This window comes from Monodelphis domestica, chromosome 6, assembly GCF_027887165.1.
Source record: "Monodelphis domestica isolate mMonDom1 chromosome 6, mMonDom1.pri, whole genome shotgun sequence".
In the NCBI taxonomy this organism is placed as follows: Eukaryota; Metazoa; Chordata; class Mammalia; order Didelphimorphia; family Didelphidae; genus Monodelphis; species Monodelphis domestica.
This window is the reverse complement of record NC_077232.1, coordinates 207,008,572-207,033,119: the sequence shown is the minus strand read 5'-3', so window position 1 is coordinate 207,033,119 and position 24,548 is coordinate 207,008,572. Positions and strand designations below refer to the sequence as shown.

The following is a 24,548-nucleotide window of genomic DNA, read 5'->3' as shown; positions in this document are numbered from 1 at the left end:
TTTTAATTTGTTCACTTTCAAGTTTTTTGATTTGCATGTCCAAATCATTGACCTCTGCCCTAATTTGTTAATATATGAACTCAACGATATAAATTTTCCCCTGAGTACTGCTTTGGCTGCATCCCATAAGGTTTGAAAGGATGTCTCATCATTGTCATTTTCTTCAATGAAATTATTAATTGTTTCTATGATTTGTTCTCTAACTAACTGATTTTGGAGAAGCATATTGTTTAATTTCCAATTAATTTTTGATTTGGCTCTCCATGTACCCTTACTAATCATTATTTTTATTGCTTATGATCTGAAAATGTTGCGTTTATTATTTCTGCTTTCCTGCATTTGTATACCATTTTTAATGTCCATTTGTATACCAATTTTTTATGGTGAATCTTTGTGAATGTACCATGTGCTACTGAAAAGATGTATTCCTTTTTGTCCCTATTTATTTTTCCCAATATATCTATTAATTCTTATTTTTCTAAGATTTCATTCACCTCTTTTACCTCTTTCTCATTTATTTTTTATTTGATTTATCTAAATTTGATTGTGGTAGGTTCATGTCTCCCACTAGTATAATTTTATTATCTATTTCCTCCTCCAATTCTACTAGTTTTTCCATTAGAAATTTGGGTGCTATACCATTTGGTGCATACATGTTGATTAGTGATATTTCCTCATTGTCTATACTCCCTTTTATCATGTTGCATTTACCTTCCCTATCCCTTTTAATCAGGTCTCTTTTTACTTTGGCTTTGTCAGATATTATGATTGCAACTCCTGCCTTCTTTCTATCAGTTGAGGCCCAATAGGTCTTGCTCCAACCTTTAATTCTGACCTTGTGAGTATCTACCTGCCTGATGTGTATTTCTTGAAGACAACATATCATCGGGTTTTGGATTCCAATCCACTCTCCTATTTGTCTAAGTTTTATGGGCGAGTTCTTCCCATTCACGTTCAGAGTTATGATTGTCACTTGTGAATTCCCTGGCATTTTGATATCCTCTCCTAGTTCTATCCTTTCTTCTTTTGCTATATCCTTTTAAACCAGTGGTTCATTTTTAACCAATCCCCCTAATGTAGCAGCTAAAATTAATTTCTCTGCTAGAAAGTATTATATTTTATGAGGTTTATTAAAGATTAAGAATTTAAGAAAATATAAGTAAGAAATCACGTGCCTAGGAGGGCCAAAAGTCCCATTCAATTTCACTTACATCACGAGAGGTGAGTCTGCTTGGAAGCAGAAGTAGGAAGAGAGCTCAGTAGGCTTTTACAGCCTGTTAAATAGAAATTTTAAACTCGCCTAGGTGGAAATCTCAGTGAGATTAGGGGGCATCCTGGGAATTAGAGCAAGGACTTCTGGGGACTGAAATCCATGGTTCAACTCTCCATTTTTACATTTCCCTGTTTGAGCATTTGGGAAAAATATTTTCCCCAAAGGGTCATGAAAACATAATCAATTTAAGGATTACAATAATTTGAGGATAAGAGAAAAAAAAGAACAAAACCAATAATTGCTAGACACATTGACAAAAAGCCAGTTGGGGACAGTCCCCAATGTCGTGAAAGTGTACATTCAAAATAAATGTTTAATCAACCACACCCAAAGTTCATTCTTGATCTTCTTGTGTAGCTTGTGGTCTGGAGGCTTCTTCATGGTGTCTTCTCCAACAGTTCAGTTCTGGATTCAGAGAGGTAGCATCTTTCTTGACCTAAAATTCTTCTTAAAAGGAATTTCAACTTTGCAATTTAAAATAATAATATTTTTACATTTCCCCTTTAAAAGGGTGATTGAAAAATACAGGAACACTTAGGGATGTATGGCTGAGGTATGAGGTATATGAATCTATTGGCAAGAGGAATTAAAAAGACATCAGAAAAATTCAAATAAAAAAGAAAATTACTGGTTGAAAATATAGACTATCAAAGTCTTATGAATAAAAATTATAAGTAAAGGAAAGATAAATCTATAAAAGGCCCTTGAATCAGGGCCCAATTAAAATGATCTAAGCAATGATGCATTTACCCAGTCAGTATCCAGGACTACAGAAAGTTTGCACACTATGAAAGACAGAAAAGGGACTAGATGATAGGAGCCAAGTAGGAGGCAAGTTTGGGGATACACATCTGTAAGTATTTTCAGAGTGAGTGTGCACCCAAGGAAGGCCTATGTCATAACAAATGTTAAACATAGCAACCTTGAGTCTTCACACTAGGTTTAAGACCTTTGTATTGGCTTGGAAGTGCATCAATTCATCCTGGATTGGTTTATCTTTGGTCCTGTGTGATGGCTCTTTTGTGTATATCTTGTCCTGGAATGAGATAATTATTAAGTAAAATTCCACAATTTTTTAAACAATTAGTGGCATCATTTTTATAGTCTCAAGCTTTTGCCGAAAAATCAAAAAAGTTAAAGAAAATCTTAATTCTGGTGACATGTGCTTCAAATAAAAAAGGAGAGAAAAAATATGAAAAAAACTGAAATAGTGTATTGTGCATGCAAGAAAAATATAATAGGAAGTTTTCAAATTCAAAAATGTAGCTTATAATAATTGACACACTGTGTCAGCTAAGAAAACATAGAATGCAAGGCTTTCTCACCAAAAATGAAATCCATTTCCTCTTCATATCTGGCCATGATCCACTGTAATGGCAAGCAAATGAATTGAACAAGGTAACATTTTTAATTTTTAAAGAACAGTAGTACAAATATGTAGGAATCAGTATCCCCAAAATTCTCAATTGCCCAATTAATTATAATAGCAAACACACTATCTTATTTCATATAAATTGATGTATGGCATTTTTTAAAACCTATGAATTGATGGATATCTGTCACAATTTTTACAAACATAGTAATCTTTCAACCTTGGAAAATACATTTTTAAACAAAGTAAAACTCATTTTGGGTTTAGAACATCATCAAGAAATCTAGATATCATTCTAGTGGAAGTAAAATGAGCTGAAGAGTGATAAATGAGAGATGCTCCTTTATTGGAGGCTTTTTAGGGGTACATGCCCTGGGATTAACTGCACAACTTCCATTCACATTTTTAGAAATGCGGGAAGGTTGGGGGTTATAAAATGTATTTTACTTCAGCTGTAGAATAGGCCTTACACCTCATGTTAGGAGCAGGCAAAAATTGACCAGAGATTGTTAAAAAGAATCTAAAAATCATGTCTAAAGAACCCTTAAAATCAATTGAGATATTTAGCACAGTAAATTTTCCAAAGGTTGTTGTAGCAATGTTTCTGATGGAGTCCATCTATCCTCTATGTGACAATTTACAAAGTCAAAATAGAAAAGCTGTTTTTTTATATGGGCTTACTCAATGTTTGTTCATTCAGTATGGTTATAGGGGAAAAGCAACAGAATATAACAGTATTTAAAACTCAGTACATTAAAAAGAACAGTATAACAGAATAATATTGAATGCAGTAATATATGAACTTAAAATCACAATGTTAAATCTTAAACAAAGCAATCAGTAAATGCAACAGAATACAGAGATTTTTATAAACCATTGGAGTCTGAAATGCCTTAAAAGTATAACCTCCCATCTCTTTAAAGTTCCTTGGGTTTTTATCCATTTAGATGCCTATTGTCTGAAGGCAGATTGGTAATGGTTAAGCAATGGGGTTTAAATGACCCATCCAGGGCCCCACAGCTGGGAAGTATCTGAGGCCAGATTTCAGCTGAAGACCTCCCGTCTCTGGGCCTGGTTCTCAGTCCACTGAGCCACCCAGCTGCCCCTCCAAAGTTGAAGTTGCGGGGAGCTAAATTTTTCCCCTTGCACACAGGTGAAGTAAATAAAAGGATGAATGCAATTAAAAGATATCCTTTTAAATCAGTCATGGTTATAAGTTCCAATTTGGAAAAGCCTCTACCTTCTTTCCCTTTCTTTCTCCCCTCCTGTGATCCCCTGCCAGTCCAGACCCCAGGCTAATCATACCTTAAGGGAAAATTACCTCCCCCTCTTTGCCAGCTGGTAGAAATGAGTCCTGGGTCTGGGGTGATGAGTGATCTGCTCTGAGACTAGAGTTTTCTGGGGCTCACCAGGTGATCAATATTTGGGTTCTGATGCTGGGATCAGGAGCTGAACCAGCCGGGCTGGCAGGAAGGGCTCAAGAAAGTCTGAAGTGGATGGCTGCAGGCAGGCAGGCAGGGATGGGCTGGGCTAGGCCGGGAGCCAGTGAGCTATCTAATGGCTGGAACAAGTTGAATCAGCAACAGCTTTATGAGGGTAAAAAACCTTGGCAAGAGAAACATGGCTTAAAAAAAATTTCTAGGCAGTAGCTATTAAAGGCTGAACTAAAGATCAGAAGATTGAGGGTATTTCATTTTCCTGAAGTGGTTACGCCAAACTGTAGTAGTTAAAATTAATTTCTCTGCTAGAAAGTATTATATTTTATGAGATTTATTAAAGATTAAGAATTTAAGAAATTATAAGTAAGAAAGCACATGCCTAGGAGGGCTGAAAGGCCCATTCAATTTCACTTACATCATGAGAGATGTGTCTGCTTGGAAGCAGAAGTAGGAAGAGAGCTCAACTAGATCAAGGATTTCTGGGGATTGAAGTCCGGGGGTTAAATCTCCATTTTTACACTAATCCCCTCCCTTGGTGTGTTTCCCTTTCTGGTCCCTCCCTTTTTGTTCCCTTCTTGTTTTTTTTTGGGGGGGGGGTCTGTTAAGTTCCTTCCCCCTCTCCTTCCCTCCCTTTTTCTACTCCCTCCTCCCTACTCCGTTTAGTTTTACCTTTTCCCTTACCCTGTAGGATAAGATAGAATTCAAGATCCCAAAGGATCTAGATGATCTTCCCTCTTGGAGTTGATTTCTCTGAGAGCGAGGTTTAAGTATTCTCTATTAGCACTCTCTTCCTCTCCTTCTTGTAAGAGTATTCTTCCCCTCTCCTTCCTATGTGTATCTTTGTGTAAAAAAAAGATTATTCTGTTTATTTTGTTCAAGTATCTCTTGGTACCCTCTTCGATTCCCCCCTTTCTCTTTTTTTATATCATCTTTTAGCCCTTAATGCCCCAATCTTTTCCTATGAGTGATTCTACTAATTACTATTATAATGATCACAGTTTTTGAGAGTTACAAATATCATTTTCCCCATATATATTTATATATGCATATATACATATGTATAATTTGATCTAATTATAGCCCTTAAAGAAGAGAGTTTAAATACAAAGAAAAACATTTTCTCCTTTTCCCTCTATTTCTTATTTACCATTTCATGTTTCTCTTTTTCTTTGTATTTGTATTTCAAACTTTCCACTTAGTTCTGGTCTTTTCTTTACAAGTACTTAGAAATCCTCTATTTTGCTGAATACCCATACTTTCCCCTGGAAGTATATATTCAGTTTTTATGGATAGGTGATTCATGGTTGAAGACCAAATTCTCTTGCCTTTCTGAATATCATGTTCCAGGCCTTGAGGTCCGTTAGTGTGGAAGTTGCCAGGTATTGTGTGATCTTGATTGGTGCTCCATGGTATCTGAATTGTCTCTTTTTGGTTTCTTGTAGAATTTTCTCCTTAGCTTGAAAGCTCTGGAATTTGGTAATTACATTCCTGGGAGTTGTACTTTGGGACAAGAGTGTGTCATATGAACTCTTTCAATGTCTATTTTGCCCACTTGTTTGAGATCATCAGGGCAGTTTTTTGGCTGATTTCTTGTAGTATGATGTCAAGATTTCTGTTTATTTCTGTTTTTTTTTCAGGTAGACCAATGATTCTCAAATTGTCGCTCCTTCCTCTGTTTTCCTGATCTGTCAGTGAGATATTTTATGTTTTCTTCTATTTTGTCAGTTTTTTGACTTTGCTTTATTAATTCTTGCTGTTTTGCAAGATCATTGGTTTCCAGTTGCTTAATTCTTGTCCTTAAGGCCTGTTTTCTGCTTTAACATTTTGATTTTCAGCTATAATTTTTTGGTTCTCTGCTATAATTTTTTTCATTTCCTTTTTGAACCATTTCCCATTTATCTTTCCAGAAGTCTTCAGTCTTTTTGATATGCTCCAATTTAAATTCTTCCAGAGCTTGTGGACAATTTCCATTTCTTTTGGAAGGTTTTGGAGCATTTATTTGGATTTCCTCTTCTGCTATTTCCTCTCTAGTCTGTATTTTTTTCCTCCATAAAAATTATCCTAGGTCACCCACTTCTTGTTTTTCTTGGTGTTGGGAAGTTTTTCCTGGGCACTGTTTGCCATTGTTTCTCCTTCCCTTTCCAGTCAGAAATCTGAGTGAGGAGGGCAGGTTCTCTGTGTATGGAGCTAAGGAGCGAGGCTTTTGCCTTAGGCAAGCTCTCAAATTTCCGCAGCTGCACTACCTTCCCGGGGGCACCCAAGGTCTGCGCTCCCCCTCTAGCCCGTGTGCATTTCAAGTGTAACTGCTCTCAGGAGGTAGGTCCTTGGTGGTCTTAGTCAGCTCCCAAGACCTAGAGTGCCCCTTGCTCATTTCAGAGGTGCCCCTTGCTCACTCATTGATTCTGGCGCAAGCTGGCTCTAACTCTGGCTCCGTAGTTGGGGGGGGGGGGGGGAGTAGATCAGCTCAAGTTTGGGTGGGAGCTTTTTTACTCCCTTGTAGTGTGAAAATGCCCATGTCCCATGTACCTTCAATGCTTCGCCCTACTTTAGAGTCCCTTCATTCTTATGAAGATGATTTTTTGGGGTCTTTTAAGTCGTCTATATCCATGGGTCTGAGGAGGGGAAGCTTCCTGCATCTAGATTGTCACCATGCTTATCCAGAAGTCCTCATTTCCTCTTCTAAAACCCAGATAGTAAATCACATTTTTAAAATGAGACTTTCCCCAATTACATAAACATCCAGTGCCCTCTCCCCCTTACTTTACTTAGATTGTTTTATTAATTATATGCTATTATGTTGTATCATCCAGTAAAATGTAACCTTGTGGAGGACAAAGACTGTTTCAATCAACCAAAAGCATTTATTAAGCACCTGTGTTATGCCAAATACTGTTCTAGGTAATGAACCTACAAATAGAAAGATTGGAACAACTCTACTTGTTTCAATTTTTACCTCTGGACTCACTGTTCTGGCACCTCATCAGAACTTAAAAAATGTTTGTGGATTGTATAACTGATTGTCAATAGTTGGAATAAGTAAATCCATGTGCAGATTGAAATTAAGGAATCCTGAGCACTAATGCCCATACTGAGATTGAGAAAACTATCAGAGGCTTTAAAATGATGTCATAGGAAACCAAGAAGACCCTGATCTCCTTCTCCATTAAGTCTTAAATCTTATTCCAGAATTTTCTTAAAAAACATTCAGAAAGCTTGTGTATTATACACTTGCCATCATGCTCACTCTTTTCTGTTATATATATTTTTGACTGCTAATAGAATATTCAAACAACAGCAAACTCTTAGTGCCATGCAATTCATGCTGAACCATAGAAAACCAATAATTTGTATAATTCATTTGAATATATTGCAATTTTACATTATCATCTCTTCCTTACAGTATTAATAATGGCATAATGATTAGTGAACCAATGATTATATATAAAGGGATCAATAGTGCTTTAGTGATGTTTAGAGAGGCAATTTATGAGTAAAATCCCTTAAATCACGCAGACAGCCCAGTGTATTGAATTGATATTTCAGATGTCTTTTGGGGAATAATTTTACAACTCTCTCTAGCTACAGGATGATGTCAGTAAGTACTATTGACAGACAATATTGAAAGGAATGTCAGGGCTAAGTTTAAGTACCATTAAAATGATATGTCATTTTTATATTTATGTTGACCATTAATATTTTAAAATTTCCAAGAGGATTAAAGTATTTTATGGTGTTGACATGCCTGAATCCTTGATCTGTTGAAATAGATAAAGATGTTCTTCATAAAATATTTCAACATTGTATAGCCACTTTGGTGATATTGACCAGAGGGTCATAAAGCAGTTCTTCCTATGTATTCTGCAATATCCTCTCAGTGTGCTTTATATAAGTTAAGTACTTTCCATGTCACATTAATATTACTTCTTCCAGACCATTTATGTGTGAGGACATAATTTATTTAATGATACACCAGTGGGATGAAAAAGTTTATGCCTCTCCTAAAATGCCTTGGAAAATCCTAGTCATTTACATTCCTTACTTTCATCTGCTAGATGAAGTTACAAAAGGCATTTCAAGATAATTGAGTAAGCTTCCCATCACCTCGTTGCCACAGGAGATCCTTTTAGTTAAGTAAAGTGTTGATTTGAAAAAGGAAAATGTATGCCATTTAAAAATGACAAGTCCAATTTTTCATATTTGTCACATCATAAAGAATTGTGTTTCATTCTTATCCACCTATCCCACAAAAGATTTCCATTCTCTAATGTGTTGCATTTTCATGAAGAGTTAGAGGATCCATGCTAGCAAACTTTAAGATAGCTTCAGATTTTAAAGTGAGAGTATTGGATTTAAAGGGCAGGGATGTGAGTTTAAATAGTATCACTGACACTTATTACCTTTGTTACCTTTGGCAGGCCAGTGAACCATTTAGGGTCTCACTTTCTATCTCTGAAATAGCAGGTTGGACAAAGTGATCTGGCTAGATGTAAATTCATCATTATCTTTTCTGAGGACAAAAGTAGCCAGCCATGAATAAGATATGGAAGAGAAAATAATGCCAAGCAATTTATACTTGAAAATAAAAAATTCATTACTTGAGTGGTTGAGGAGAAATGTTTAAGGATAAGGTTTTTTCCCCTAAAGAATAGAAGAAAACAGTAGCTAAAATTTGCTTTATGCTTCTTTGCTTCATTGCCTAAGAGGAGAGCGTAGAAATGATCAGTTTCATATGTTATATATATATATATATGTATATATATATATGATTATACACAGATATATATATATGATTATACACAGATATATATATATATATGATTATACACAGATATATATATATATATATATGACACTAACATTTGAACAATACTGAATAATCTACATAGTTGACCCTTAAGGACTAGAAGAAATATCACTTAGTAAATATGAGATTAAGTGGACATATCACTGATCTTTGTGTTTTGGTAGTCTCCTGCTCTGGAAGAATTTTGACAGCTGCTCCATTGAATCTTTTAAGGAATTATATTCGACTGAGGAAGACACTCTGGCATGTAATTCAGAATTCAGAACATATCCATATATAATAGCTGACATTTAGAGTTAAAGCTTGCAAAATGCTTACATCCATTATCTCATTTGAGCCTCAAAGTAATTCTGAGAGGGTAGGTACCCCAGGTATTATTATCTCAATTTTACAGGTGAGAAGACTGATACTTACACAGGGTAACTGGTCACACAGATAGTTAGTAAGTGCCAAAGGTGGGAACTGAAGCCAGTTTTTCCAAACCCAACATGGCAGGAGCAGGCAAAGAATTGGAGATGCATTTAAAGGGGTAAGGAGAGATACCATTCATCAAAACTAGCATTTCCTAGTCAAATATCATTATTCAAGTCTCAGAATCTTCCAAACAGCTAAAGAAGTATGAGGAGTAATGGGGGAATAGTGAAGTAATTTTGGTGTAATGATGCTTTTAGTTCAAAGGCTTTTAGTTCAGTGTAAAGAATATCAGCCAATCCTAGAGTTGAACAAAAGGAGTTTTTGTTTTGAATAAGATCAAAGTTACAACCCAAGCATCCAGAAGAAATTCCTAGAGTCATCATGAAGCATTAGAAGGTTTCCTCTTGATATCTACATTTTTTAGCATTTACAAACATTTTGGCTACTTTTGGAATTCCATTGTCTTAAGACAGGTACACCCTAACAATTCACCAACCAAATACAAGACTATGATATGACCATTTGATTTCTGGACAACTTGTTGTCAAAAGTTGCACTGTAAATACCTTACATCTCAATTAATATCACTAGGAATCAATCACATAAACATAGTGGCAAAAATGATTTTTTCTTCTTGAATCACAATAAAAAGAAGAAAAACTTCAAAATCTTGAATTATCATTCTATGACTAGTCAATATGGCAATGAATTCCTTCTTTCAGAGATGATTAGGATGAGAAACATGATTGGACAATAGTCAAGTAGCATTTACATAGCATACTTTATTGTTTCTTATTTGTTCTCTCTTGTCCAAAAAAAGATCTTCAAAGCTATCAAACAGGTTTTAAAAATCTGAATTTAATTAGGAGAAAATGTGCTATTGTTTTATTTTGTTTTTCATGTTTATTGTCTTAAATCAATAAGTTTAATGAACCAGGTAATCTTTACAGCTAGGCAGTGTTGTTTAGTAGTCAGAGAACTGGCCTGAAAGCCAGGAAGACATTATTACAATTTCTACCTAAGACACAGACCTATGACCCTGGTCAATTCAATTAACCTCTTAGTGCTCTATTCAATTCTCTATTGCCCTAAGATGGAGAAAAGGTGCTGACCTATCTTATCATAGGAGAATTAATCATCTGATTATTATCTGGGATTAACTCATAACTTTTTGCCAATAAATTCAAGACCTACTATTTTATCCTGTAGCATTTAGAAGAGCTTAATATATTTCCCACTTATTTGCTTTTAAAAATGCCTAATATATGGATGTTAGTATTTTCTGTAGCATCAACAAACATCCTATGGACCTAGATTTCACATCTAACTGATAAAACAATATCGCTAAGCAGTGCCAACTGTTTTAAAAATTTATGTTGCAGTTCCTTTTTAAAGCCAATAAAGATATAAGAATCACAGAATATTAGAAGTAATGGGATTTTAGAGAGCCACCTTTAACCTGATCAAGAACTCATTCTATAACATCCATGATAGTGGGGCATTTTGCCTTTATTTATATGTCAAATACCTCCCAAGGTAACCTAGTTCTATTTGATAGGAATTTTCCCAGTGAAACTTTTTGTAGCCATAACATTAAAAGTAAATATATGGAAAAGAAATAAGAAATAGTAAAATATGTCATATACTGTTATGTTATTTGAGTCTATTCATGCAGTTCCAATATTTTGCCCTTTTGTCTTCTTATTTTTTCCATGTTCTATCCTATTCATATTGTCCTAATTATCTCTGAAAGCCAAGTAATTCATTTATTGTTGACTAATCATAGGAGGATCATTAGAAATTATGAACTTAGAGCTTAATGAGAGACCTCAGAGCCTATTTAGGTCCAATCCTTTCATTTTGGGGATGAGGAAAATGAGGCATGGAGGGGTAAGTAGCTAAACAAAAGACATAAAACTGATAAAGGTGCAGGGTAGCATTTCTACTTTGATCATCCTTAATCCAAGTGCTATCTGTTAAGATGTTCTTCATCTCCAAACTTGTCAAACCATATTGATTACTTATGTGGTCAGGCATTTCAGTTGTGACAGACTCTTCAGTGTTTTCTTGTCAAAGGTACTGAAGTGGCTTCCACTACTTTCTCTAGATCATTTTACAGATGAGGAAATAGTGGCAAATGTCATTAAGGGACTTTCCCAGAGTCACACAGCTAATAAGTTCTGATCTCATCTTTGAACTCAGATCTTCCTGACTTCAAGCCCAGAATTGCATCCACTGTACCATCTCACTGCTACTACTCAAGGATTAATTCAAATCATATTAAGTTAAAAAAGTAAAAGCAAACAATTCCATAACAAATATAGATCTCATCTAAGTCTTTTTTCTTTTTCTACACAATACTTACCTAGATTAAATGAAGTAAATCAATATTTACTTTTCCTAAATGTTATCAATCCATAGTGTATCTTTTAAAACTAGGCTCATAAGCAAAAGAGTGGTGCTTTAACTTTTTCTTAAATGCCAATACCAAGTCTGAATAGTTATATACACTTTAGCATTCTTGGATTCACTTGTTGGCTTCTTTGAATGAGAGGAATCTGGCACTCTTCAAAAAAAGTCAAGATTTTTAGCCTTTCCTTCATTTTGAGCACAGAGTACTACATAACCTAGGCTTTCCTTGAAATTAATATGATTTATACTGCCATAAGTAAAAACCTCCTCCAGAATTTAAAATTGAATTTTTTTTATTGTAGCCCAAAATTGTACTCACTGATAGCCAAGTCATTGGTGGTTCTCAGACTTAACTAGGATGCTGCTGATATAGCAAGCATACAGTCTGCCACTGATCCATATTTGAAGCTCTCAGCTTTTCCACTTTCCTATGATTTGATGGAAATTATGGTATATTTACAGACTCAGCCATCTCAGGGTACCTCTATGTTATCTGATAAATGCAGCAGAATAGACATTTAATGAGTAATCTTGGGCATGCAAAGTAGAAGAAGAAGCTGAGTGGGAGAGTAAAGAGAGTATCCGACTTTCAGTCAAGAGAATCCAAGCACAAGTCATGCTTCAGAAGTTTACTAGATGTGTGACCCTGGACAAATCTCTTAACCTTTCCCATTCTCCCTTCACTCACTGGTAAAATGAGGATAACAAAGGCAACTACATTAGAGATGTAGATCTAACAAGATAGCCTATGTAAGCTTCTTTGTAAACCTTCAAAACACCAAATAAATGATAACTTTGATGATGGTGATGGTGCAAAAAACAGGTCTACAAGGTAAAACACCTCAGTTTCCCATTGACTCCACCACATTTTACAAATGAGGAAACTGAGGCTCACAAAGTGTGTCTAAAGTCATTCTGTAGGAAAAAGCACATTTGCAAGTCAGGGATTTGGAATGAAGTCAACAATGCGTATCTAGCTGTGATACACATAATACAGTGGTAAGCAGAATGAAAAAGGCTTTCTAACTCAAGCTTGGTATTTGGACTGATCCATAATTCTTTCCAATTTTTTTCTAACTTTAGTATTAAAACTTCAAATTTAATCATGAGTTAGTAATTTTCTTCATGAAAGGAGTCATCTTTTGGAGTGGAAAAAATAAAGAAATGAATGCATTTTATAGATTTTAAGAATGCTGTTTAATATGTAACTTAATTGTTTTAGTGTTAGTGTCTAGTATAATGTCTTAAACTAGCAGGTATAAAAGAGGTGTCCAATCAGATCAATGAGTACTGGCAGCCAGGTATAAAGAAAGTAGGGCAGTATTTGAACTGAGGCTTTGAGCATCCATGGACCTTTCCAATAAATATTTTGCATTGATTCCTCAAAAAGGTTTTGAAATCTTTTAAAATTATATGACAAATTAAAGAAAATGCACATATGTTGTTCTTTTAAAAGTCACGTAGAAGAACCATGTATGTTATTTTATATTTATCAGGTTTTGTTATACTTTTAGTACCTCTGGAACAGTGTCTAATTCAATTTCAGTGTAATTTAATATGTTGTTTTTATTACATATAAAATGACATTAATATATGTAACATATACATATATAATATCTATGATATGCAAAATATGTATGATTTTATATGAAATTCAATCCAAAGCAGGAAAAACGAGCTTTCATTTGTTAACATTATTTAGTGTGTACTATATAACTATTTCTACAATATGGCTTGAAATAATACTGACAAACCTTTATATTTTTCAACTTCTGCGTTATCTAGATGACTACATCCCTTGAACTCCTGAGACCTGGGGAGGTGGAATTCAGCCAACCAGTATAACTGATACTGAAAAACCAATCTGAATCCTATTGCTGCAATAGTTAAATGAATCCAAATAAAAAGAACAAAACTTTTTGGTTATAGTAGTTCATGTAGGTGCCTTAGAACTTTTTGTCAAGGTCATGGAGTGCTGAATATGGTTTGGAATTAAATCTAATACTGGTAATTTTAACTAATAATTTTAAAAATAAGATGACCTGTCCTAAAGGCTGATCTATGTGTCTACTCAAAGCAAGTAAGAAGAAATGTGAAGTCTTAAGAAATTAGACATTATGTTTTCTCTGATCAGCTATAATCCTTAAAGTAACATTTTTAATGTCATTTCAGACCCACCTTGCCAGACAGAGCTCAGCAACATTCAGAAGCAGCCGGTGGTAAAGAAGCTCCTAGGTGAGTAATAGATCATTCTTTTGAAGGCTTTATTGCTTACATAAATAACCCCAGGGAAACAGCAACATCAAATCAATATTAATCCAACAAAGATAGACCGCACTAAATTTCAGCAACAAAATTTATGAAGTTTTTGAAAGCTATTAAACTTACTTTTATTACCTTACCTATTGAAAGATAGTATGCCTGTTTTATTACCCTAATATAATGTTCATTTTGAAATTTATTAAGTAAAAAAGGACCTTAATGCTAAAGTTAAAATATCAGCAAAATCTTTAATTCTAAATTTATTCTTTGATTGCATTTTAAGAGCTTATTTTGGGAATAATCTTTTATTTCAAAAAGTGAACTATATTTTATTTCAAGATTAAAACAAGTTTTAGGTATTTTGAACAATTGTTCAAATTTTTGTAAACATACAAGATAATCTCAGTGACCTGAAAATGTGCATATTTTTATATTTATAATCAGATTTCAATGCCTAAATTCTTCTTATTTATTTTAATTGTGTAAGCAATATACCCAATAACTTATTTGTAGTGCAATAAATATGTTTGTATACTTACATAATAATGAGGTTTTTGTTTTACTTTACATATCTGTAGTGTAATGCTATATATTTATAATTATGTCCATTGGCTCAATTAAATAAATTAATATGTGTCTACTAGGGGCAAAGCATTATTTTAGATATCAGATTTGCTATGTAAACAAGATAGTCCTTTCTCTCAAAGAATTTACATTCCTACAAGAATTAATTTTAAAATCAATTACAGTTTTAATGTTTTTCTTAAGTAATAAGAATCCTATAGACTTGCATGAATAAACCATTCTTAACTTGAAAGTCATCCATATCATTCATGTATAACATAAAACTGAAAAATTACAGAGCAAAGAACCATGTTGGTAATGAAGATAACATTTTTGATAAATAAAGCAACTTACATGATGTTGATATAACCATGACTTCTTTTGGTATTTTAGCTCAAAAGAAATGGCTAATAATTTTAGCACATGATTTTTCATGAACTCTGCCATTTTTGTCTCTTCAGAAAAAAATAGAACTCTATGTTGTAACCATCTCCTGGTAGAGGTTTTTTTTTTTTCCCCTCAAATTGAGTCAACCCATTTAATTCATTTCAAATAAGCGAATTCTCATTAGCTGAGCAAAAATAGTAATAATTGTAAAGCATTTTGGGATATAACTGAAATATTAAAGAACTTTGAAAGATCCGGGTATTAATTTTACACATATGTAGTTCTTTGTACATTGTAGAATATACAAAACATTGAAACAAACTCATTTAGAAGTCTAGTTTTCTTTAAGAGCTTATGTTTACAAATTAAAGAATCCTTTTTAGAATCAGTCAGCTATCTCAATAATTTTAAATGACCTCAGATGTCTTTCCAAATGAACAAAACTATGAGTATGATAATTAACATGTTTTCATGTGAAGGGCATAATATTTAATCAATAAACATTTATTAAGCATTTAGTATGTGCTAGGCACATGGCCATGAGCATAAAAAAAAGGAAGAAAAAGACAATACCTGCCCTCAAGGAGCTTACAAATGAGAATAAAGTTCAAATTTTCCAAATTTAAATATCAACTTTGACCTGATCTTTATTAATCTAGCATGAATTCAATTTCAACGTGGTTGTCACTACGTCAATACATTATTTTGGCCAAATAATTTTGGACATATTACAGTTATTACTACTGTGCTCTATTGAATTGACCAATTGTATAATTGAATTAACCATCAGACTCAACCAGAACAGTTGATCTAGTAAACTCTAAATACCAAATCTGGGCCTTTAAATATATTGAATCAATGAGTAATTACATTACTATAAGAGAGTGCTTTAAAATTCATTCTTGAGTAAGAGTGCTTCACATGCAAAAGAAGCTTTATTATATTACAATATAATAACAATTTATATAATATAATATAATGATAATTAATATTAAAGAACTGATTTAGCATGTCTGAACTATTTATGAAGTTTCACTATAAAATAGGTTATTCCTTACCCCCACCAACCTCAATTGGATTTGTGCTTTATTTGATTTTTAAATTTAATTTGTTTTAATTTTTTAATTTTAAAAATTTTGAATTTAAATTTTAAAAAATAATTTTATTCTTATAAATTTTAAAATTTAATTTTTAAAATTTTTAATATTTTATTTAATTAATTAATTTAGATTATTTTTCCATGATTACATGATTCATGTTCTTTACCTTCCCTTCTTCCTCTCCCTCTCATCACCAATGAGCAATTTCACTGGGTTTTACATGTATCATTAATTTGATCAAACATTTAACCTGGCTTATTCTCCATATTCTCATCCATGAAACAAGAGATTAGATTAAATGATCCATTGGGTCCCTTCCAACACTCTGAATGGAGAGGTTAAAGAATATTAGAAATGTAAAAGAAAGGATTTGAAATGTAAATAATGTCAATTCATATTTTAAATATGTTTCACAGGGCAATATATCCCATTATGTGATCAAGATGGTTACTATAAACCAACTCAGTGCCATGGTGGAACTGGACAGTGCTGGTGTGTTGACAGATATGGCAATGAGGTAACAGGATCTAGAACAAATGGAGCAACTGCCAACTGTGGTAAGCAGACACATACTGTATTTATCCATCTATTTATCTGTATATATTTATATATAATGACTGAGATGATCAAGACCAGCCTGCATAGGTAATAAATGAAAGAGAATTCTATCACATCCTAACTTTCTAGGCTATAAAACAGAAGACTCTTCTATGTTTCTGCTCTATACACCTCCTTGCATCCAATCTTAGAATTATAACTCAGCTTAAGTGCTACCTTCTACAGGAGAGCTTTTCCCATCTCCTCAGCAGTCAATATCTAACCCTTTAAGACTGTTTTCCCTTGATCTTGCTTTGTATGTGCTGATTTCTATATGATGATGAGAATGTAAGGTCCTTAAGGAAAGGGACGATTTTTGTGTTTTCTTTGTACCCCCAGTTCTTAGTTCAATATCTGATACAAAATAAGCACATGAAAATAATGATGATGATGATGATGATGATGATGATGATGATGATGACAGGAATTATTATAATTAATTTTTATTTTAAAATATTTTCCATGTGTACATAATTCATTTTCTTTCCACTCCCTCTTCCCTGCACCCCTTCTAGAGCCAACAAGCAATGCCACTGTGTTGTACAAATGCTTTCATTTGATACCTATTTCCATAGTATTCATTTTTGGTATAGAACAATCTTTTACAGCCTAAACTCCAAATCTCATACCCATAGATACATGTGATAAGTGATGTCATGTTTTTCTTTTGCATCTCTACTTCCATTGTTCTTTCTCTCAATGTGGTTAGCAGTCTTTCCCATAAATCCTTCAAGAGTGTCCTGGCTTGTTGCACTGCGATTAGTAACAAAGTCCATTACATTTGCTTGTTCCACAATGTTTGACTTTCTGTGTATGATGCACTCATTTCACTCTGCATCAGTTCATTGAGTTTCTCCCAGTTCATAGAGAAATCCTCTGGATCATCATTCTTTATAGCACAATAGTATTCCATCACTATCATATACCACAATTTATTCAGCCATTCCCCAATCGAGGGACAACCCATCATTTTACAGGTTTTTTGTCAGCACAAAAAGTGTGGCTAAAAATATTATTGTCTCTTTGGGGTATAAACATAGTGGTGGTATTCCTGGATCAAAGGCTATATATGTACACTTTTAAAGACCTTTGTACGTAATTTATTAAAACTAGATCAACATCTTAAACCCTATACCAAGATTAATTCATAATGATTAAATGACTTAAATATAAAGAAGGAAATCATAGATTAATTAAGTGAACATAGATTAGTATTACTGTCAAATATATGGGAAAGGAAGGAATTTAATACAAAAGCAGGAGAGAGAGAACACAACAAAACACAAAATTAATAATTTTGATTGTATTAAATTAAAAAGTTTCTGCATGACCAAAATGAGAAGAAAACAACAAATTGGGGGAAAATTATAACAAAAACCTCTGATGAAGGTCTAATTTCTGAAATTTACAGGGAGCTAAGTCAATTGTACAAAAAATTAAGCCATTTCCCAATTGACAAATGATCAAGGGAAAGAAATAGGTAATTTTCAGATAAAGAAATCAATACTATCAATAAGCACATGAAAAAGTATTCTAAATCTCTCATATTTAGAGAAATGCAAATGAAAACAACACTTAGGTACCACCTGACACCTAGCAGATTGGCCAATATTACAATAAAGGAAAATAACAAATGTTGGAGGGGTTGTGGCAAAACTGGGACACTAATACATTGCTGGTGGAGTTGTGAATTAATCCAGCCATTCTGGAATTATTATTATAACAAAACGACAATATTGCAATTACTTTACAATATTACTTTGGAATATTATTCACAAATAAGTGCTTATAGTTTTATTGATTGGAATTGGTTTTGTTAGTATTTGAGGGATCCAATTTTACAAACATTTGTCAAGTCTTCTGTGTGAAAGGTATTATTTTTACTATATAGGGAGCTACAATGATGGAAAATGAAGCAGACGTTGACTTCAAGAAGTTTATAATTTAATAGGCAATCAAATTTGTAAAATATTTCCAATCCTTGATGTTATACATAGTTATTAGCTATTTTTATTAAGGATAATTAAATGTTACCACAAATAAGTATGACTTAAGACAAAATATAATAGGAAAAAGTAAGGAAAAGGTTACTTTCAGCTTGACAGGTCAGACTTCCTTGAGGAAAGGAGAGAAGGATTTCAGTTGTAAGAGATTAGGAAAGGTGACTTGCAGGTTTGTGAATATATTAAAGAGGGTGAAGGAGTTAAAACAGGGAGAAATGTAAAGGTAATTGAGAGGAATAATATGTTGTAAAGCTGGAAAGGCAGATTGGTGATGTTGTAGAGGAGATTAAATGTGTAGCTAAGGAATTTGTTCTATATTTTATACAATATCCAAAGGAAAGATCATAGCATGACCTCTTTAAAGCAGAAAGGGACCTCAGTGTTCATGCAGTTAAATATTTCCTCCTTCCCTCTACCACCTTATAGATGAAGTCATTGAGGTTAAGAGAGCTAAACGGACAAGTAAAAATTAATATCTTGTTATGCTAATGATAAACTAACTTGAAACTTGACCCAGAGGTCTCTGATTTAAAAGAGTACTCTCTACTTCCTTTCAGCTCTAGATTGTTTGATCTTATGGTAAGTGGCAGAGAAAGACTCTAAACTCAAATCCTCTGACGCCAAAGCTAGTGTTTGATTATAATGTAAGATCTTTGCAAAAAGGGATTATTATTATGTTTTCTTTGTATCCCCACAGCTTAGCATAATACCTGGCACATAATAAACACATGATTATAATAATAATGATAGTGATGACAGAGATTGATATAACAAAATGAAAGCATCAATAGTATCTAGCTATTATATAGTGTTTTTCCATTTAAAACACTTCATTGTGTTATGAAACTGCTCCTGGGTTTTCAAAGGTTAAGAAACTAGAGCACTGTAGCTAAAAGTTCCTAAGAAACTGAAAATATTTTGAATAAAGTCTAGTAACAGACTATTTCTATGATCAGCAAATGCCTTTGTTCCCTACTAACCAGGTGACCTGGTAAAAGTCACTTCCCAGTGTCCTTAGGCATCTTTTTTTAGACTAAATTGATGAGAAAGTATTGATCATCATTAATAGTGAGAATTTCTTTCCTAGAAGTCACCAATGGAATCACAGATTGGTTGTTGCTTTTTAAAGACCAGATAAAGTTCCAATTTGAAATATATTCAGAATTCTATAGTCAGCTAACCAGTTAATGAATTTCTTTGTATCATATTGGTCCACGAAAGCCTCATATAAAGGCACTCATGGATTGAGATAAATATCAGTAGAAGGAGTCTTCACAGGAATTGTCACAAATCTTTAATGTTCTGAATGCTAATTACAAATAGAAATCTTGGTATTTTTATTTATTTTGACAAATAGAGCATTTTGTTAAAATGTTATTTTTAAATGTTTATTTTGTTGGGTTGAGGAGAGATCCTGAACAAAGGTCTCTTAGTTGATATTCACAATCAAAAGGCTATATAAGGTCAAATTTCTAATAATTTATCTTCTTAAACTGTCTTTTCTAGAAATTATATTATTTAATTATCTATATCTTTCTATCTATCTATCTATCTATCTATGATTATAAGTTCCTGGGAGCATTATGGCACAAGGATACAATGATTCTCATCTTATGCAAACAACTCTACATAAGTTGTCTTTCAAAGGATTTTTTTGTTTTGTTTTTTTAGATTACTGGTAATTTATCATCATCATCATTACTAATTAAGTAGAAAGAACAATAAATTTAAACCAATTTCTGACTGTATTCTTATTAGCTTTGTGACTTCAGGCAAACTATTTTCACTCTATGTTTTAATGCTATAAAAAGGAGATAATGGTTACGATACTAAATGTCTCACAGGGTTGTAGTGAGGCTCAGAGGAAATAATGCTGCTAAAGAAAATGCTAACTTTAAAAAGTCATATTTTATTGACATGTATCAAACTTCTTTATTTGGCAAGTGAGGAGCACAAAAATGAATTGTTTCTTTTCTCAACATTTACAAATATACTTTGCCTGTTCTATAATTATTTATATATCTATCCCATAAAATAATTTGGTTTTTATCATTTTAATTGACTTGAAAGAGCTAGTGTCAAATAGAATGAAGCCACATTTTGTAATTACCAAATTCATCTGGAACTATTTTCTATGCTACAAGGATTCAACCTTTTAAATTAATATCAAATGAATTGCTACAGTTCCAAAAGTTGTAACAGGGATGGATTAGAAAAAAAAGTATAAATATCTATTATAATCAAAGCATATCTCCTGGGGTTATTTTAAGAACCAAATGAACTGCAAACTTAATTACCATTCAATTTCAAATTATTTCTGTATATAATATTTTAATTTCTATCCCAAAGTTATCAGCTGACTCAAAATCCTCATCATATGGATTAAAATATATTTTTATTTTTAATATGATTATATTCTTTTCTTAACTGATATTGAACTCTTATATGAATCTCTTATATAAATTCATTTTGATCATGTTGAAAATGTTTGAAGTGTTATTTCCTCAATTGATAATGCTTTTTATTTTTTAGCAATTGACTTAGAGACATCAGGAGATTTTGCCAGTGGAGACTTCCATGAATGGACAGATGATGAGGATGATGAAGATGATATGATGAATGAGGAAGATGAAATTGAAGATGATGATGATGAAGATGAAGGGGATGATGATGATGACGATGACCATGATGGATATATTTGACAATATCTCTAGTCAATTCATTCTATCTTTCTTAAGTTCACATGGTGATATCCCATTGAAAATTGCTCTGTTTCCTGAGATCAAAAGGATTCTAAACCACGTGTATATTTTGTATAATTATTTCAAATATTGCAGCTGGAGTCATAGACTTTATTTGTTTAAATAAGAATCATTTATAGGCTTTTGAGTTTTTATATGCCTCTGAGCAGAAGAAAACACATTGGATGTCTAGCAAGAAGAAAGATATGATGTGCTAAAAAATATGCAAAACTTCATAAGAACAACCAAACTTTTTTTTAAACTTCCAAAAAGGATACTTGTCATGATTTGGAAATGCATATGGCCTCTTCAAAGGAGATATTCCATTATGAAATAAAGTAACTTTCACTTAACTTTGGGTAGGCCAAGGGATTTCCCCCTAATTATGCAGGACCTGGTGATCAGCAATTATTCCAAAAATTGCTATGCCAAAGTATTGTCTCATGAACTAAATTAAGTCAGGGATGAGGAAGCAAGGTGGATTCCACAGAGTAAGGCAACAGAGAGACTATTGCAAAGTCCTCCATTGTGTTTACTCTTGTTGTTGTGTGTTTTAGTTCTGAAATGACTCTGAATCTGACAGGATGTTGGACAAAAGCAGAAATGTGAACTCTCATTGTTTCCCAGAAAAATTAAAATATTTTTGTCCTCTTTTTTCCCACTTTAATGCCAGTCTCATGCAGCCTTATAATTTACTCAAGCATCATGATCATTTCCCTTTTCCCAGGTTTATTGAGCTCTCTAATCAGCAATTTAACATAAAAGAAATTGGGCATGGGAAGGCAGAGTCAAAAACACATTAAAAAATAATCTTCCCATGGAGTGGCATTTGTCCAAAGGCCAACTTTAAAAGTCTTAATTCAATTTGTTTTTCTCATCTTTGAGGGAAACTTGCATTTTTCACTTAAAGTTGTCACTTTCTGTTAGTAGTACAGAAATTTAGAGAACGTATTATTGTAACGTGCCTTGCAAACTAGAAATAGAAAGATTTTAGCATGCATACCAATTTAGGATATTAGGCAATTGCTAAGCACACCCAGTTACCAAATCAATACCAGTATAGGTACTGCTGCTGGAATGAAGAAAATGGATTCGTTTTCTATTTCTTTCTATCATTATGTAATTACCTTGTGAACTAGTTTATGATTCTCGTGTAGAGTAGCATTTAAAAGTTAACAGTAGAGAAAATTACTTTAATCACTGTATTTATGTTAGCATGTTAATTAATTGTGTAGACATTTTGGAAATCCACCACCTTCATTCATGTCTGACCTATGGCTTTGTGCCCACAATCAAATTGGAGCAACCTGTTTAATGTTACACGACCAGTAATTTAATTTCAACAATGGATTACAGGTTTCCCTAGCTTTCATCTGCGATCAGTTCAAAGGAAAATCTGCTGATTTTTTTCATTTGATTTAGACACATAAACACAAACTTTAATGTTTCCCTCATGTAATAATAAAAGTACAAGGCATTTTCTTTTTTTTTTTACTGTTTATGTATAGTTTGCAAAATAAAGACTCTTGTAACCAACTTGAACTGCTCAATGATGATTTTATGTGAACAAAATTAATATGTCCTCAACAGCAAGATATATTCTTTCAACTTATTTCATAATATTTCTAAGATATTTTAAACATTGCCAATTTAGATATGTAACCAACCTCTAGGTCTTCAGTGCAGTTTAAGAAGAGCAATCTACTTGAGGCCAATGCTTTTTATAGAGACTTTTAAAATTGTTTGCACTTGTTAATATTTAATTAGAATTATGTTGCATAATAGAACTTTTTTTGCCCCCATGGACATAACTGTTGTACAAAAGGATGGAGCATGCTATTTCTAAAGTCAATTAAATATAGTCAATTTTTAACATACCTATGTTGGATGAATTTATTCAGCAACAGGTTGTTTGTGGGTGGGGAAATGACTTTCTATATCAAATGGATTTTGAAGAAGTTGGAAAACACAATTGCTGAGCATTGGACAATAACACAGGGGAAAAATCCTACCAACATGAAAGTATGAGAAGTCAAAGTGAAGTTACAAAATTCAAGTATTATAAAATTATTTATTTTCCAATACCAATTGCTATTTCTATTCAGACACTCAGAAAAGGGAAGGAAGCCAAAAATCCAAGGCAGAATTCAGAAGACTTTAAGATTTAAACTTGAAAGATATACAATTTGGCAAGAGAATTAATTGTATCAAAGTATAAATGAAGAGAAAGTAATACTGAGTTGTACAAATGATCACATTGTTAGTTCAAGAAATGCATTGGAACCTGGATTTAGAAATAGGTATTCTTTTTTTTTTTTAGTTCTTCATATCAAGATATATTGTGATAGCGGAAACAAACATAATAAATAAGCAAATGTAAACTATATGGAAAATTAATACCCATAAATACCTCTCCTCTTGCCTTAGAAAGAGATAATCTGCCATGAGTTAGGTACGTATTTGAGAGAAAATGTGGGAGAGGAGAGAGAGGGCTATATCTCCATTGCAGTTCTGTCTCCTATACTTAGTCCCTGAGTTACCTTAGGCATTTAAATCTCTTGAGACCGTAATTTAAAGACCCTTGCCCATTGTATATTAGTCCAATACATTTTCTTATCTAAAATTCCTTATATAAATAAAGTCAAAAGCCCAGACCAGATCTCATAGAAAGGTAGATCAGTGGCAAAGTGAATAGAGTGGCAGGCTTAGACCAAGGAAGATAATTGAATACAAATGCAGCCTCTGATACAAACTACCAATGCAACTCCAAGCAAGGTGCTTAACCTCTGTTTTCTGAGTTTCCTCCATTTTAAAATGAGGATCACAATATCTCCTATCTTGTAGGGTTGCGAAGATCAAATAAGTTAATAATTGTAAGTGCTTAGCATAGTGTCTGACACATAGTATTATATGTGTAACCTATAATAATTATATAATAATATTACTTCTTACCCTTATATGTTCATCATTAAATATCGATCTGCATCAAAATAAATTTGAATCTCTTGTCATTTGCTACAAAATCTCTGAAGCCCTCAAAGTTACTGCTAAGGAAGTAGGCAATTATAGGCCCCTGTAGCTGATGGAATTTTGGTCCTAAAAAGTTATCACATTGATGGTGTTGAGAAAATAGGACATAAACCTGAGTATATCGTGTATATAATAGCATGTGTACTACTT

At 33.1% G+C, this 24,548-nt stretch overlaps 1 protein-coding gene across 3 annotated transcripts in view; it reads left to right on the top strand.

The window, feature by feature from the left end:
- SPOCK3 (SPARC (osteonectin), cwcv and kazal like domains proteoglycan 3) overlaps positions 1-23,245 on the top strand; it is a 611,292-nt gene extending 588,047 nt beyond the window's left edge. For all 3 annotated transcript variants that reach the window (XM_056802868.1, XM_056802867.1, XM_001365818.4), the window contains 3 exons: positions 13,887-13,949; positions 16,444-16,584; positions 21,160-23,245. In XM_056802868.1, the coding sequence (XP_056658846.1) occupies positions 13,887-13,949; positions 16,444-16,584; positions 21,160-21,329 (374 nt within the window). In that variant the 3' untranslated portion in view covers positions 21,330-23,245. The remainder of the gene's footprint in view (positions 1-13,886; positions 13,950-16,443; positions 16,585-21,159) is intronic.
- The last annotated feature ends 1,303 nt before the right edge of the window (positions 23,246-24,548 follow it).